General features: G+C 33.8%; 1 protein-coding gene across 1 annotated transcript in view; it reads right to left on the bottom strand.

Annotated features, from left to right (window-relative positions):
- Positions 1–14,671: 14,671 nt before the first annotated feature.
- Positions 14,672–18,529, bottom strand: part of LOC144959556 (uncharacterized) — a 75,597-nt gene continuing 71,739 nt past the window's right edge. Inside the window, exons 31-33 of the mRNA XM_078892172.1 lie at positions 18,386–18,514; positions 18,007–18,116; positions 14,672–16,893 (exon numbers count right to left, since the gene is read on the bottom strand). Of these exons, the coding sequence (XP_078748298.1) occupies positions 16,519–16,893; positions 18,007–18,116; positions 18,386–18,514 (614 nt within the window). The 3' untranslated portion in view covers positions 14,672–16,518. The remainder of the gene's footprint in view (positions 16,894–18,006; positions 18,117–18,385; positions 18,515–18,529) is intronic.

An 18,529-nucleotide genomic window follows, 5' to 3' on the forward strand; every position in this document is an offset into this window, starting at 1 on the left:
CTGAACTTTAAACTTTGAACTTCATTGTTAGCGCTTTGACCCAAGGCTTCCTCTACCCTTGACCCCGGTTAATGGATGTGTACAGTGAAAACCAATTAAACCGACGCGTACTGAGTAGTATATATACCAAAGAGAGGAAAAAAAAACAAGTCGGGACTGTGAATATTTTCCCCTCGTCATCGTTTTAAAAAAATCGCTCGAGGCACTGCGAAAATCATATTTTTGGGTTTGAGCAATGCATTACTGATAATGACAGACTGTGTGTTTGCCAATTTAATCCACTCGAATAAAAGGCTGTATTGCTAATTATCTTAAAAAGAAATTTCAGTTACTTAAGCAAGATTATTATTACAACTCAAGTGGACAGAGATGCGTTGTACATGGATAGCTTTCATTTTATAGAATGTATAATTACCTTTATTTCGATAAGTGTAAGAACTCTGTACCGTTGACGGTTTATAGTCTGTGAAAATTTTCAACATAATTTTTTGATTGTGAAAAATAGTACCGTACGACATTGATGTTCCAATGGTGCTCATCGCGTAAAGCGTAAAATCTCCTTTCATTTGATATAATATCATCATCATCATCAAGTGCCAGGCCTGTTGCAGATATCGGCGATCATGTCTCTCCAGCCATATCTGTCCTCTGATCTTCTCAATAGCTCGATTCCTGTTCCTCTTCCACCAATCCATCTGTTCTGGTTAATTTTCTGGCTCTATTTGTTCGTATTTTGCCGTATTTTTCGCGAAATTTTGATTGACAATGCGATATTTTTTGCACCGATTGCCTATTTCAATGCTTTCTTGACCTAAAAATAATCATAATAAATCTCTACAAGATTCCCGCCCTTCACACTGATGGGGTCTCCACCTATCTCACACATAGCAGAATCCACCGGACCAGGCGGGCATATATAATAGGTTCCCTTCACATTCTCTCGGAAGTTGTCCCATCTAGACGACTCTCTGTCTATCTCTATTTCTCTTCTTCTCTCCATCTTGGCTCATAATAATAATAATAATAATAATAATAATAATAATAATAATAATAATAATAATAATAATAATAATAATAATAATAATAATAATAATAAATGTACATTTATATAGCGCTTATGCCTAAGCTTCGAAGCGCTTCACATTGACCATCAGTAAAAAACATTACACACTGCAGATTCGGACATACGAACAAAAGCTCACACGCATCCAATTATACACACACACACACACACACACATATACACACTGTACCTATCATAATCTTATAATGTGAGCCCGGAGACTTCTACTTCTATCTGTAGGTCCTTCATACTACGCGTATATTATGTTATGAGCCGCATTTGTCTGCAGACTTATGACAAAGCGGTTGTCTTGAACATTAGATAAAACAACCCTTTACATCTGACGCCCAATAAGGGACCTATCACATATCAGAGCCCGTCGTGACAGGAGGTCGTGTCTTTCTTGGACTGGTTGCTTTTGTTTTAAAGGAATTTACAGTGCATGCGACACAATTATTAGGTCATTTCAGCACCAGTAAAATGGAAGACGGATGGGATAGTAAAAAGCAAAATTATCAAGATTTACGATTTAAAGCACATAATTAAAAGTAAGACAAAGGGGTAAAGGTTCAAATAGGGAACAGATGTAGATTCGATGAGCACGCTGACAGTGGCTACTTAGTTTGAGATCACCTGAAAGTCTCATCCAGACACAAGTGCGGGTCCCCACTAAGAGGTGTTACTCAAATGTTTATAAACAATGATAATGGTATTCAAAACAAACAAAATGAAACAGTACCAAACTGAGGATTGACAAGGAGAAAAAGGGCCTCTCCCTAAACTATAGCAATACATTTGACTGTTTCCCTCCCAGCCAAGGACTCCGACCAGGGCTGGGACAAAACCAATTAATCTACTTCCAAGACAAAGACACAAAGCAAGTTGTAAAAGAGATATAGGGGTATAGAAGACACAGTAAGTGCCTCACTACCCACTGTGGGAGGTCAGGATCCCCACCCAGGTAAAAGAGATATAGGGGTATAGAAGACACAGTAAGTGCCTCACTACCCACTGTGGGAGGACACAAACTCCCACCTCAGTTCTTATTCTGAGTGGTCTCCGCCTGTTACATATCAAGCACTTAAGAATTAAAAAAAAAAAAAACCCAACAATTGACTGTTTCCCTCTCAACTAAGGATCCCCACCAGGACCAGGCAAAAATCTCTTTAATTCAGAACAAAGACATAGAGAATAATGGAAAGGTAAAACAGATATAGGGGGATAGAAGACGCATAAAAGTGACCTTTCCGCCCCCCGACCACACAATGGGAGTTGAGGAGACCCCGCTCAGTTTCTTTTTTTTTTTTTGTTTTTAAGGGTTTTACGGCGCTTCCAACACATTTAGGTTATATATTAGCGCCAGTAAAAAGGAAGAAAATGGGATGGTAAAAAGTTCTAGAATTACAATTAAAGCACCCAAGAGAAAGGAAGACAAAGGGGAACTGGGAACAAATAGGGATCAGATGCAGATTCCAAGAGCAAACCATCAATGCACTTAGTTTGAGATCACCTATAAGTCTCATCCGGAAACAAGAACAAAATCCAACAAAGAGGAATACACTCAAATGCTTACATTATACATTAAAAATAATAGAGAGATGATTTACAAGGAAAAAAATATCATCTCCCAAAACAATAACTATGCATTTGACTGTTTCCCTCCCAGCTAGGACTCAGGCCAGGGCCAGGACAAAACCAATTAATCTCATTCCAGGACAAAGACAGAAAGCAAGTTGGAAACCAGATATAGGGGTATAGAAGACACAGCAAGTACCTCCCTGCCCACTATGGGAGGTCTCTGTTTGTTTTAAAGGGGTTTTAAGGCGCTTGTAACACATTAGGTCATATCAGCGCCAGTAAACAGGGAAAAAATGGGATGATCAAATAATTCTAGTATCACAATTAAAGCACCCCCAACAAAAAAGGTAAAACAAAGGGGAATTTGTTCAAATAGTGAACAGATGTAGATTTCAAGAGCAGACCATCAATATACTTAGTTTGAGATCACCTAAAACTTTTATCCAGACACCAGCAGAGGATCTCACTAAGAGGAACACACTCAAATGCTTACAAGATATGTTCGATACAAAAACTAATATATCGATCAGTAGATTACAGAGAGATACTTTGCAAAACAAACAAAAATATCACCTCCATAAATAAAGTGAAACTATACATTTGACTGTTTTCCCCTCATGAAAAGACTCGACAAGGGCCAGGACAAAACCAAGTAATCCCATTCCAAGACAAAGACATCAAGCAACTCAGAAAACAGATATAGATAGTTCGAAGTTGACATCACTCAGGTCTTTGTTATTGTTTTTTGCCATCCGCGTTTATGAGTAATACTCACTAAACTGTATTAACCAGACTAAAAACGTTTAATGTTTCACAAAGTTTTGTGTGTTGGCGTGTTATACTTCCGGGTGGCAATATTATGAGCTTCTTTGCCAAGCGCATACTATCTATAGGGGGACAGAGCACACAGCAAGAGTGACCTTTCCGCTAACCCTGCCATGGGAGGTGAGAGGACTCCACCCAGTTTTCAGACATTAACTCATTCAACCCTAACACCGACTCCATCCGTTGTTTACCCGGTATTACTTTTACCCCATGCCTATTTATTACATTTTTTCTGAGACAAAGTAAAGGCGTAGCACCAAAGCTAATGTTTTTAATTTTTACATGACAATGAGAGCTGAATAAAACTATCTATGTACATGCTCATTTTTAATACAATTTTCTTTTCCAATTTTGAAAAGTAGCGAAAATCTCTAGGATTGAGAGAGTTATCTTTACGATGGAAGAAGACAATAACACACACCGGTTGATTTCTAATCACATTGGTTTATTGGTTGATCACTGGTTGAGTGTCGAATGGGAGGGGGGGGGGGGGGGGGGGGGGGGGGAATTGAAAAGAAAGTACGGAAAAAATGCCTGATGAGTGATTATGGAATGGATTGATGAAAGAGTGAATGAATGAATGGATAAATGAGATGAATGAGAATGAGAGAGAGAGAGAGAGAGAGAGAGAGAGAGAGAGAGAGAGAGAGAGAGAGAGAGAGAGAGAGAGAGAGAGATGGGTGAATGAATGAATGAATGGATAAATGAATAAACAAGTTGATCAGAGAGTGAATGCATGAATGGATGAATGGACAAAAAAGATGATGAGAGGGTGAATGAGTGAATGATTGAATAAACAAGATGATGAGGGATTGAGTGAATGAATGAATGAATGAATGAATGAGTGAATGATGAGGGATTGAGTGAAAGAATGAATGGAATGGAATGAGTGAATAGTTGTATGGATCAATAAAAATGAATAAACGAATGAATACACGAATAGACTGAAACTGAAAGGAAGAACGGATTGAGTGAAAGATTTTTGTTTTTGTTTTTAAGGGCTTTGTGGCTCTTGCTGTTTGTTTTTGTTTTTAAGGGCTTTGTGGCTCTTGCTGTTTGTTTTTGTTTTTAAGGGCTTTGTGGCTCTTGCTGTTTGTTTTTGTTTTTAAGGGCTTTGTGGCTCTTGCTGTTTGTTTTGTTTTTAAGGGCTTTGTGGCTCTTGCTGTTTGTTTTTGTTTTTAAGGGCTTTGTGGCTCTTGCTGTTTGTTTTGGTTTTTAAGGGCTTTGTGGCTCTTGCTGTTTGTTTTTGTTTTAAGGGCTTTGTGGCTCTTGCTGTTTGTTTTGTTTTTAAGGGCTTTGTGGCTCTTGCTGTTTGTTTTGTTTTTAAGGGCTTTGTGGCTCTTGCTGTTTGTTTTTGTTTTTAAGGGCTTTGTGGCTCTTGCTGTTTGTTTTTGTTTTTAAGGGCTTTGTGGCTCTTGCGTGTTTTTGTTTAAGGGCTTTGTGGCTTGCTGTGTTTTGTTTTAAGGGCTTTGTGGCTCTTGCTGTTTGTTTTTGGTTTTAAGGGCTTTGTGGCTCTTGCTGTTTGTTTTTGTTTTTAAGGGCTTTGTGGCTCTTGCTGTTTGTTTTGTTTTTAAGGGCTTTGTGGCTCTTGCTGTTTGTTTTGTGTTTTTAAGGGCTTTGTGGCTCTTGCTGTTTGTTTTGTTTTTAAGGGCTTTGTGGCTCTTGCTGTTTGTTTTTGTTTTTAAGGGCTTTGTGGCTCTTGCTGTTTGTTTTTGTTTTTAAGGGCTTTGTGGCTCTTGCTGTTTGTTTTTGTTTTTAAGGGCTTTGTGGCTCTTGCTGTTTGTTTTTGTTTTTAAGGGCTTTGTGGCTCTTGCTGTTTGTTTTGTTTTTAAGGGCTTTGTGGCTCTTGCTGTTTGTTTTGTTTTTAAGGGCTTTGTGCTCTTGCGTTTGTTTTTGTTTTTAAGGGCTTTGTGGCTCTTGCTGTTTGTTTTTGTTTTTAAGGGCTTTGTGGCTATTGCTGTTTGTTTTGTTTTTAAGGGCTTTGTGGCTCTTGCTGTTTGTTTTGTTTTTAAGGGTTTTACGGCGCTGGCAATACACATATCAGCGCCAGTAAAAAGGAAGAAAATGGGATAGTGAACAGTTCTAGAATTATAATTAAAGCATCCAAGAAAAGGGAAGACAAAGTGGAATGGTTCAAATAAGAAACAGATGTAGATTCCAAGAGCACACTATCAAAGCACTTCGTTTGAGATCACCTTAGTCTCATCCAGACAGGTCCCCACTAACAGGAATAAATTCAAATGTTTACAAATCATATATAAGACGTAAATAAAACATTATATAGTGCAGAGAGCTGATTTACAAGGAAAAAAATATCTCCCAAAACTATACATTTGACTGTTTCCCTCTCAGCCAGGGCCAGGACAAAACTAAGAAATCTTATTCAAAAACAAAGACAGAAAGCATATTGGAAAACAGGTACAGGGGGGGATAGAAGGCACAGTATGTGCCTCCCTGCACACAATGGGAGGTCAGGAACCACACCTAGATGAGGCGCTTGCAACACATTTAGGTTATATCAGCGCCAGTAAAAAGGAGGAAAATTGGAGAGACAAATTCTAGAATCAAATTAAAGCACCCAAGAATAAGTAAGAAGAAGGGGAACTGGGAACAAAAAGGGATCAGATGAAGATTCCAAGAGCATACCATCAATGTACTAAGTTTGAGATCACCTAAAAGTCCCATCCGGACACCAGCACAATATATATCCCACTATGAGGAATACACTCAAATGTTTACAAATCAAATGTTAAAAAATAAATAAAATAACAGTACATGAGAGAGAGATGATTTACAATGAAAAAATATCCTCTCCCAAGACTATAACTATATATTCGACTGTTTTGCTCCAAGCCAAGGACTTCGGCCAGGGTCAGGACAAAATTAAGAAACCTCATTCCAAGTCAAAGTCAGAAAGCAATTGGAAAACAAATACAGGGGTGTAGAAGACACAGCAAGTACTTCACCCCACCCAGGAGGAATGAATTGATGGAAGCAATTTTGCTCGTTTTTGGACAAATGGATGGATGGATGGATGGGTGGGTGGATGGATAGATGGATGGGAGGTTGGATGGATGGATGGATGGATGGATGAACGAACGAACGAACGAACGAACGAACGAACGAACGAACGAATGAATGTGTGTTTTATTTGTTGAGTGCTAAATAAAAATATGCAGAATTATCAGTAGATTTGGAGAGAGGGAGAGGGAGAGAGAGAGGGAGAGAGAGAGAGAGAGTTATTGAGTGAGAGACATAGACAGAGCCAGAGCGAGAGAGCAAAAGAGGAAGTCCAAGAAAAAGATTAAACTTATTATACCAAGTAATAAGTGCAAGTTTGTTTAGTTTTTTTCTTCTTTAATGTACTGCAGGAGAAAAATGGAAAAGATTGAAGGTGTCTAGAGCCCATCAACTGTCAAGTGGGTTTCTATATTATTATCAATATTTTTATTATGATTAATATCGACTCAATTGTTAACAGTAATGGTAATAGTTTTGTCATTACGTATACAAAATAATCATTGAACAGTGAAAAAAAAAAATATATATATATATTTCTAGCGTGGGTCGTATCAACAGTGCAACATTATGTTATAATATAATATATATATATATATATATATATATATATATATATATATATATATATATATATATATATATATATATTGTATATATATATAATCTAAATGGGAATATTTGTAATGATAACATAAATAAAACAATGAAACAATGGCAATTATGGTGGTAGTGATAATAATAATAATAATTATAATAATAATAATAATAATAATAATAATAATAATAATAATAATAATAATAATAATTAACAATAATAATAATAATAATAATAATAAGAAGAAGAAGAAGAAGAAGAAGAAGAAGAAGAAGAAGAAGAAGAAGAAGAAGAAGAAGAAGAAGAAGAAGAAGAAGAAGAAGAAGAAGAAGAAGAAAAAGAAGAAGAATGATAATAATAATAGTAATAGTAATAGTAATAATAATATAGTGATGGAAGAGATGAAAACAACAATATTCGTAAACGAAAAGATCAAACGATGGATAAAGATTGAAAAAAAAAAATCCAGAAAAAAAACCATATACATATATATAATAAAATTTGAATATTATATCTAGGTGCGGATTTTTAAAATGATATAGTTCAATGTTCAACGAGAGATTTGAATACAGAAGTTATTTACATCCTTTATTTACATCAACAACAATAGAAAAGTAAAAGAGAAGCAATAACCACAAAATAAGGACTAAAAAAAAACCCAAAAAAAAAAACAAAAACAACACATTTTTACATAAAACAAAATAAAATAATTATATACCAATAACAAAGACTCATGACAAACACTTAAAAAGGGATAGGTGGTGGTCTGAGAAAGTAAACAAAAGCAACTTATAGAGAAATAAAAAAAAATAAGAACAATGCAGATTTGGTAATAAAAATCTGTCTCAAAAGCTGCTCTGCTTTCTTAGTTCTAGGAGGTGATTATACAATCAAAATTTGATCCTGTGATGTGGATTGGTATAAATTATGACAAAGATGAAAACGACGACGATGATGATGATAATAATGATGATGATCATGAGGAGGAGGAGGAGGAGGAGGAGGAGGAGGAGGAGGATGATGAGGATGATGACGACGACCACGATTATGATGATGATGATGACGACGATTATGATGATGATGATGACGACGACGATGATGATGAGATAAAAAAATTTCATCACAAAAACTGAAATATTCAGAACATAAAAATGATCACAAGAATGGATGTTTATCCATCCCATCATGACAATAAAAAGTATATATATATATATATATATATATATATATATATATATATATATATATATATATATATATATATATATATATATATATATATATATATATATATATAGCCATAGGTATTGTGTACATAATAATCATATCAACAAGTGTGTGTGTATTGTTGTTGATAATAAAATAATACATACGTTATGATTTATCCCCCCCAAAAAAAAAAAAAAAAAAAATACATAACAAACAAAAAATAATTAAAAAAAACAAAAACCCAACAAATAAAGCAAATTAAATGGAAATTAAAATTAAATTTTAAGAAAATATTCACCCTAAAAAAAAATTAATATTTAATTTTTAATTAAAAATAAAACAGTTCAAAAAGAAAATTTGTCACAAAAAAAAAAAAAATAAAAATAAAAATGATGTCACACAGAAAATCTGCTTACGACAACTAAAAAAAAAAAATAGTGTAAAACAACCAATTTTGACACAAACTACAGAGCGACACGACATAGGTACCACCTTCCATGCAATGTATCCTATTATTTGATAGGAAAGTTCTTCTGCCTGATTTCCTTTTGATTTGAAGGGTTTTACAACACTTACGCCACTTTGAGGTCATTTCAGTGCCAGTAAGAAGGAAGAAAATGAGATGATAAAAAGTTAGAATTACAATTAAAGCCCCCAAGAAAAAAGTAAAGGCAAAGAGGAACTGGTTCAAATAGGGAACAGGTGTAGAACCCAAGAGCATACTATCACTATAGTGTACTTAGTTTGAGATCACTTTAAAATCTGGTTCTGACACCAACACAGGTCCTTACTACGAAGAACATACTCGAAAGTTTACAAATCATAGTTTTGTAAAACACGGAAGAGCGCAAAACAGAGAGATGATTTACAAGACAAAAAAATAATAATAACATCTCCCAAAACTATAAAAATACATTTGACTATTACTCCACTAGCTAAGCACTCCGACAAGGGCCAAGACAAAACCGAGTTATTTCATTCCAAGACAGGAGACAGAAAGCAACCTAGAAAATAGAAAATTTAAAAAAAGGGATAGAAGACAGCAAAAGTGACCTCTCACCCACCAGAGGAGGTCAAAAGACCTGACCCAGGATCCTGATCACATAAACTATATTTTGTTTTGTTTTTTTTGTTTTTTTAATGATTTTACAGCGCTTGCAACACATTAAAGTCATATCAGGCAAGGTAAAGAGGAAGAGAATGGGATAGTAAAAAGTTCTAGACTTACAATTAAATCACCCAAGAAAAGGGAAAACAAAATGGAAATTGGTTCAAATAGGAAACAGATGTAGATTCCAAGAGCACACTATCAAAGTACTTAGTTTGAGACCACCTAAAAGTCTCATTCGGACACAAGCACAGGTCTCCACTAAGAGGATTACACTCAAATGTTTACAAATCATATATAATAAGTAAACAAAACATAATACAGTTTATAACAGAGATGATTTACAAGGATAAAAATATCATCTCCCAAAACTATACATTTGACTGTTTCCCTCTCAGCCTCGGTATCCTTCCAGGGCCAGGACAAAACCAAGTAATCTCATTCCAAGACAAAGACAGAAAGCAAGTTGGAATACAAATATAGGGGGATAGAAGACAAAGTAAGTACCTCCCTGCCCACTATGGGAGGTCAGGAACCCCACCCAGATAAACTTTATTCCCTCTATTCCATAAAACGACACACACACACAAACACACACACACACATACAGGCAGACACACACCATTTCACATTTGATAATAATAATTTTTTTTAAACCATCAAAGGAGAATATTTGTAAGAAAACATGTCAATTATATCATAATAATATATTTTCTTAGTATGGTACGTTAGTAAATTGCGAGGCTAGCACCTCAAATTGTAGGCACGGCCTATTAATCACCTTTGCTAAATAAATATAATTAAGGGCCTGCTAGTAATATCAGTGGTTGCAAAATTTAGAAGAAGAAAATAATTTTTTTTAAAGAAAAATAATAAATAAATTAATAATAATAATAATAATAATAATAATAATAATAATAATAATAATAATAATAATAATAATAATAATAATAATAATAATAATAATAATAATAATAATAATAATAATAACAACAATAGCAACACTAATAACCATGATGAAAATAATAAGAAGAATAAAAATTGTTGATAAAACAATGGCATTTTGTTAACCATCAATTTAAGTAAAAATCACATTATTTCACAGACGAAAAAAAAAAAGGGTGGGGGGGGGTGGGGGATTTTAAAAGAAAAAAAAAACAACAAAAAAAACAAACAAACAAAAAAACTACCATCACTTCTGATGACAAGTCACTTCTGACGACAAAATAAATTGACATGACAAATCAAGTGACACAGCCATTGGTGGCTGCTTATGATCAACGATATTGATGTTCTTCAAATATTTTTTTTTTTTTTTACAAATTGCACTGTATAGTCAGTTTAAAATCAGATGGTATACTATCAACAATATAATATGACACTTAAAAAAAAGTTAATATAGAAACAAGACAATACAAAACAAAGACGGAATAAAATAAGAAAACAAAAACATCGAATCATAATTCCATAATCCATAAGTGTTAACAATGGCTGACTTGCCATAATAAAAAAGATCATATTCAACAATGCTTTAAGATCAAAGCGAGTTAAACCAACCAAAGTGAAAGAGTTCTGATTAAATACAGAATTGTAATATGTAGTGCTTTGCCTCATTTGGCAGGACATCGAAACAGGATTTCAAAATTATTAAATTTTTATTATTTTATTATTTCTATTATCATCTTATCTTATCTTATCTTTTTTGCTCTTTGACTAATTTCAACAATTCGCTTGGTTTCAAATATTCTCTATATCAAATTCAGTCCAAGTCTTAAAGTAAAAGAATAATAATAATAATAATAATAATAATAATAATAATAATAATAATAATAATAATAATAATAATAATAATAATAATAATAATAATAATAAAAAGATAGTTATGTGACCCACCGCCTATAACTGGTATTATGTTGGAATGAACTGAAAAAAATATTCACTTTAACCCTGGAGATGATGGGGCCAATTTCAATTTTTTTAAAAAGAAACAAAACCAAAAAAAATCTGCCCAACTTGTGTCAGGATAGGACTCTTTGTTTCAATTGAATTCTGGGTTTCCAAAACTCACTTAGTCGACTTTTCTACTTTGTGAGATTTTCCAACCATGAGCTAAATAAATTGAAAGGTAAACTTTATTGGCACAAGAATTTTCTTAGACTATTATAAATGTGAAGTTTTATAATCACGATAAAACGATAAGACCGGATGAGAAATGTTAAGGGAAATAATCTGCAATATGTCGCAATGAGTAAAAAGAGTATAAGGAGTGTAGGAAAACCACTCTTCAATTGCTTTCTGAAATGTGTTTTGTAATTGGAATACGACTCAATCTCAGTTACTAAACCTTTTGCTGAAAGCGATGGAAAAGACAGTTGTAACCTGACAAAAGTCATACATTGCGTCGATTTAAAATCATCCTCTACTTGAATTTTTTTTTTTTTTTTAATTCATAATTTTTAGGAGACAAAAATTGCAATCGCCAAAGTGAACTTTTCATGAAGACTAAATAACACTTCAAAATCCTTACAATTATTAATTCTGTCGTCAACTTTCATTTTCAACAAGTTTTAATGACTTAAGAGATGCTCATGAAGTTCTAAAAATTTGAGCTAAAATGTCAAAATTCTACGAATTTGACGTAACAGTAGGCCTGGCATGTCTGTGTTAATGGCAAACTGATTAGAATTTGGAAATTTGATTTGAACCAAAACTCACTCTCTTCAATAAAGCCATTTCATTTCAATTCAAATTATCAATCAAGTTTCAAATTCAATTTTAACTATCAGAATTCATCCCAACAATAACAACATTTCTGATTTCACGTATTATCATAAGAGACACGAGTCACTTTAACCCTCTCCTTACCAGCCATTTTCAGGATTTTCCCCAAAACTTCACACCAAACTAACACAAAAATAGATTTTTTACCACTCAAACACAATAGCAGTAAGTTCTAACGATAAATAATTTCTTTAGTAAAACATGCTCTACAACACAATGTTCATTTTCTTTAAATTTTATGAAAAAAGATGTTGGTTGTATCGTAACGAATGTGACGATTTTCCTGTAGTTGGTAAGGAGAGGGTTAAATGATATATATAAAATATAAATAACAATGTGAAATTGAATGTAAGCTTCAATTTAATTACGAAAACAGATAATTAAATTGAAGCTTACATTCAACTTCACATTGTTCTTTATTTCTTCGAGCTTCGTTCGAGCAGCAATATATACTTTATATAAAATATATATTATATTCTATATTTTCTATATATTTTATAAAACAACTAGAAATAACTCGTGGTTTTGGTATAAATCCAGATTTTAGCATATACGATACTGTAGGATGTAAAATCCTTCATTACCAAGCACTGTGTCAATTCCTTTTTTTGTGGATATGATAGTAACATGAAATTTGTAGCTTTCGATAATACATGAAATCAGTGAGAATAATAATTTAATACCATTTTGGGACATTTGGTCACATATGGCCATTTACAGAGCACATTTCCAGGGAATCCCCATTGCTGAAATTGAAATCCCCCTCAAAATGGTTCTTTTCATTACTATTATTATTATTATCATCATCATCATCATCATCATCATCATCATCATCATCATCATCATCATCATCATCATCATCATCATCATCATTATTATTATTATTATTATTATTATTATTATATTCATTATTATTATTATTATTATTATTATTATTATTATTATTATTATTATTATTATTATTATTATTATTATTATTATTATTATTATTATTATTATCATTATCATCATTATTATTTATTATTATTATTATTATTATTATATTATTATTATTATTATTATTATTATTATTATTATTATTATTATTATTATTATTATATATTATTATTATTATTATTATTATTATTATTATTATTATTATTATTATTATTATTATTATTATTATTATTATTATTATTATTATTATTATTATTATTATTATTATTATTTGAAAAAATCACAACCAGAGTAGCAAAAACTAAACAACAAGTAACAGTTAATCATGTGGGCGTTATGATACATCATAATGGGGAGGAGGGAGATATGATACATCATAATGGGGAGGAGGGAGATATGATACATCATAATGGGGAGGAGGGAGATATGATACATCATAATGGGGAGGAGGGAGATATGATACATCATAATGGGGAGGAGGGAGATTGTGTGATGGGTATCATATTGTAACGATGAAAGAATTGTCATTTATTTATTATTGTTTAAGGCGTAGTAGAGTAAACTGGACGAACAGGAAAAGGGTGAGGAAACATTTTGGGAGGGGTAGTAAAAAAAACCCAAAAAACAACAGCGTCGTGAATACCATATTAGGCAAAGAGGGTGAGAAGGGTAAAAAATAATAATAATTATGAAATAATCAAATGCATGGTGTTAAAATAAAAATTTATTATCATGAACTAATCATGCTGTTATCTGCCATGTGCCTTTCTTGCAAAATTGTAGAGAGGTCATCTACTCCTTTTTTTATTAAGAAGTTATAGCTATTGTGAACAGCTTCATGTTGAGCATTGAATGATGAACCAAATTCTAAACCTGATATCAGACACTATTCAAATGATTGTCATCTCATGACTTTATCTTGAAAATTAAAAAACAAAATTTTGAAAATTCGAATTAGACACAACAGTAGGGTAAATGAGAAAGATGGGGATTTTACGATATATTTCTAAAGAGTTCATTTTATAAATTTACTATATTTACAAATATCAGTTTGAATAATCTGTGGGTGGAATTAAAAGTGAAAATAAATCATTTGAGCCGGAAAGCCTGAGGGGTGAGAAGCTGCTTTAACTTGAAGTACAATGTAATACATTATGTAAACAATTCATTGAAACAAATTGTGTGAATTATACATAAACAACATTTGATCAAACTTCGATGATGATATTATTTCAATGCCACAGACATTCACATTTAAGTGTTTGTTGTTTTTAAAAACCCTTTCAGCGCTGAGGTTAAATTCGCATTTCCCTCACAAAACGGTTATATTCGCATTTCCCTCACAAAACGGTTAAATTCGCATTTCCCTCACAAAACGGTTGACACCTGATTGAGGCAGCGTGAAAATGGATTCGATTACATTATTTTTGTCTTTCAACACTGGCCGCACTGTGCGGCCGTTGGCCAATAGAACAGATACTGCTCAGGCCGCACAGTGCAGCCAATGGCGCTGAAAGAATTAAAACACATTTCTTCCTCAAATGCCTTCTCCTCCTTTCTTTTTTTTTTTTTGTTCATACCATGACATAAATGCCTTTTTGTCCCCCCCCCCCCTCTATACTGCCCTTAAACGCCTCCAAAATCACCAAGAACTAAAACCAAGAGAGGATATTCTCATCTTAGCATCCACAGCAAAAAGATGGGTGAAATGTAAAAGGAATTTACACAGGCCATTAAAAAAAGGTGACAGAGGTGTTCTGATCGGATCAGAAACGTAGCATGGGGGGTTCAAATAGCTCAGTTGGTGGAGCACCCGAAGAAGAAGAAGAAGAAGAAGAAGAAGAAGGAGAAGAAGAAGAAGAAGAAGAAGAAGAAGAAGAAGAAGAAGAAGAAGAAGAAGAAGAAGAAGAAGAAGAAGAAGAAGAAGAAGAAGAAGAAGAAGAAGAAGAAGAAGAAGAAGAAGAAAAAGAAGAAGAAGAAGAAGAAGAAGAAGAAGACAGAAAAGGACTGAGATCAACCTGGGTGAAGTCGAGATTTTTTATCCGACCCTCCTGTCCATTCCGCAGTGATTTGGGTTTGTCACTTTCATGCTATAAAAACCTGAATAAACTCTGGCTCCATGGGCCTAATGCAGACCTGCCAACCCTTCACATTCTAAAAGTGGAATCGGAACGCCTAAAAATAGGAAATGCAGACCTGCCAACCCTTCACATTCTAAAAGTGGAATCGGAACGCCTAAAAATAGGAATTTGAGACCAAAAAATAGGAATTTCACCACTTTCACTCCATCCCCCCCTTCTTTGGTTTTTTTTATTCTTACCATAAACATCATTTTTGAAAATCTGAATTTTAGAGACAATTGCGGAATAGTACAAAAAGGAAGAGTGAAAATAGGAATGATTTCGCCAAAAGCGGAAGGGTTGGCAGGTATGCTAATGTCTTTGAAGGACTTCTAGAAAAGAAAAAAAAAAAGAAGAAAATGTACCATAAATAATCATTTCTTTTCTGTTGTATTGTGCACATACTTTACTCGGTTTATATCAGGGAGAGGAAATAGAATTAAAGAAGGGAAGAGTAACTAGTTGACCTATGCAAAGTTCCCAGGTTGTTGACACAGTGAGAAGGCTGCAGGAATAATACAGTTGTATTTCAATATAGACAGCTTTCACAGTCATCAATTTCCATTGAACATACAATACATATTTTACATATCGTATTATTGTCTTGTTCTTTTCTTCTCTTTTAAAGGTTTTATTCTTAATGTAACTTATCATTATTATTATTGAGGCTTATGCAAAACGTGCTAAAACCATTTTCTGTCTTTTTTACTGGTGCTGAATTGGTCTAGATGTGTCGCAAGCACCGTAAAACCTAAAAAACTCTTAAAAACAAACAAAAAACAAAAAAAAACAGTGCACTGTAAAATCCTTAAAAACAAACAAATAAACAAACTACCATTGCCATTACCAATTTTTATCCATACTTTTATGACACAAGCATAGCAGCAATGTTAAGTTGGCAAATGACTTCAATATCACATAAAAATGACTGCCTCTAAATTCTGTTTTCCAACGGTAACCCATCTAAATGGCAGGGAATTCCTACAACTATCAAAATCTAGTGAATCATAGCTTCCTGTCAATTATCAACAATCGGCCATCGTTTTCATAATTCTCTCCCCTCTAAATCGAGGGGTACGCGAGTGGTCATGACTCTAAAGATTTTCCATGAAATATCTGACTTTATCGAATTTCTACTTCTGCATTTGCCAACCATCAAAGTGAGGGGTTTTTGGGGGGATTTTTTTTTTTAATTGAAACAATCATGTGACTGTTTAGGTAAAAAAAAAGAAAAAGAAAGTTCTCATAACAATTACTCCAAATAATCCCTGTCCATATGTTACTATTGGTTGTTGTTATTAAATGCTAAAGGGGATTTTGCCAAGGGAGACGATCGTCTGGTAATCCCAGGATTTATCATGGAAGATCCCCCTTGTTGTTGGCCCATTGAAGGAACTGGTAACAACAAGGTTGAAGATGACGATGACAATGATGTTTGCAGTGGTGACGGCGATGGCAGAGAGGACATTTTCATATTATTGTTGGCAGCCGTTGCATATATTTTGCTGTTGGGTTCCAGGTTGTCAGTCGTAGTTGATGCTGCCGCAACTGCTGCTGCTGCTGCTGATGAAGACAACGCACTGGTGGAAGATGCTGTGACTGTTGCAGATGAGGAAGAGGATGATGCTGAAGGAGTTGTAGGAGTCTTTGGGGTGTTCTGGAAGGAATATAAAAATCCATTTATAGTAGAAAAGAAAGGAAAAAAACCAAAACAAAACAGTAGAAATTCCAACCACTGACACAAATTCTTTTTTTCTTCTATTTTACTCTAGGCTGGACTTACTTGACTCAAAGCCTTTCACTTTCGATTTCATCCGACTTCAAAGATTCTTGCAGTGAAGATTCTTCAATTGTCTTTTTGTCTCTGTCTTCAGCCTTTTCTCTGATAAAATCATATCTCTGCTAGTGATGTTCACTTAGTTTCGTCATTGAGGTATTTCAAATCCCTATCGAAAGTTATAGGTAATGTTATTGTTGGCCATCCCCTCACTCTTTTATTTTGGCCAGAGAAATAGTGGGTCACTGCTCTATTGGTGAGAAATTTCAGGTTTACGACAAAGAATATGTCCGAAAAGTTTCCACCAAGAATTTGAATTGACAAGGGTTTTTATTGGGAACCTTTTTATATAAACTTTTGTCTGATATCTTAGTAGGATCGTGTATGCACAGTACAGGTCTTAATTGATTTCTATGAATATCGTCTATTTTGATTTCATTTTGGTCAATGCCCATGTGCCTGAATTTACAAGAAGATAGATTTGACCAATGACTTGTATAGTTTCATTCGAGTTTTTTTTTTGGTCCTGTTTTTTCAGCTTCACATCTGGGAAAGCTTATTATGGGCTACAAAAGAAAAACACAAAACAAAAGCCAACCAGCATTGGTATTTAAATCCAAGATGTAAAATACCTGTTAAAAAAACAAATTCCCTTTATTCATCCCTAAGGGGAAATTTGTCTTTAGGGTCTATTCCAAGGGAAGACTGGAATAACCCAGGCATTAGCCGCAGAGCAGCGCCGCAAAGTGAGCTAGGGCGAGGTGACTTGCTCAAGGCCACACAACGCAGCGGCGGGTAATGGAACTCGGTACCTTTCGGGTAAGAAGCAAAGACCGTACCAGTGAGCCATGCTGCCCCCAAATATACATCCTAACTTTAAAATAATGAACAAAACAACTTGATAAATCCGTTTATGGATAAAAAGAACATGAATTTGGCTGAAAAATGTTATAAATCAGATTCCTACATTACTGTGATAGACCAAATCCCTACCTGAGCAGACGCCATCATCTTCTGCCTGACCTCCCGGATTTTGAGTTGCAGACATGTTTTGTTAGGGAAGATTTCTATATATTTGTTCTGGAAGGCCACAGTTGCTGAGTCTGATGAGGGAGACGAAGGAAAAAAGTTGCCCATAATTCAGAAGAATCTATGAATATTCATTAATTTTTTTTGTATATTTAAATAAGCACAGCATTTTATAATCAAGCAATGCAAACCTGTGGTAAATACAATTCATTTAAGTAAAAATATTGTTTTCTTTCCTCAAAGGAAATTCTTTGTAATCATACCTGTCACCTAACATTCAAATAAATAAAAGCATGAAAAAAAAAAAAATAATAATAAAAAACTACGGACAAAACATCCTTACTGCTTGGATATAATCCATTCTCATTAAATAGCTGCATGACCAATGTCCGTCTTTGATCCAGGATGCGTCTGTTTGAAAAGGTACCTGGAGAACTTGGGGTGCGAGGGGAGTTCATATCTGCCTCAAAATCTGGGGAGACAAAAA

This window comes from Berghia stephanieae, chromosome 14 (assembly GCF_034508935.2).
Source record: "Berghia stephanieae isolate SIO BIC M18660-M18661 chromosome 14, UCSD_Bste_1.3, whole genome shotgun sequence".
NCBI classification, from domain to species: domain Eukaryota; kingdom Metazoa; phylum Mollusca; class Gastropoda; order Nudibranchia; family Aeolidiidae; genus Berghia; species Berghia stephanieae.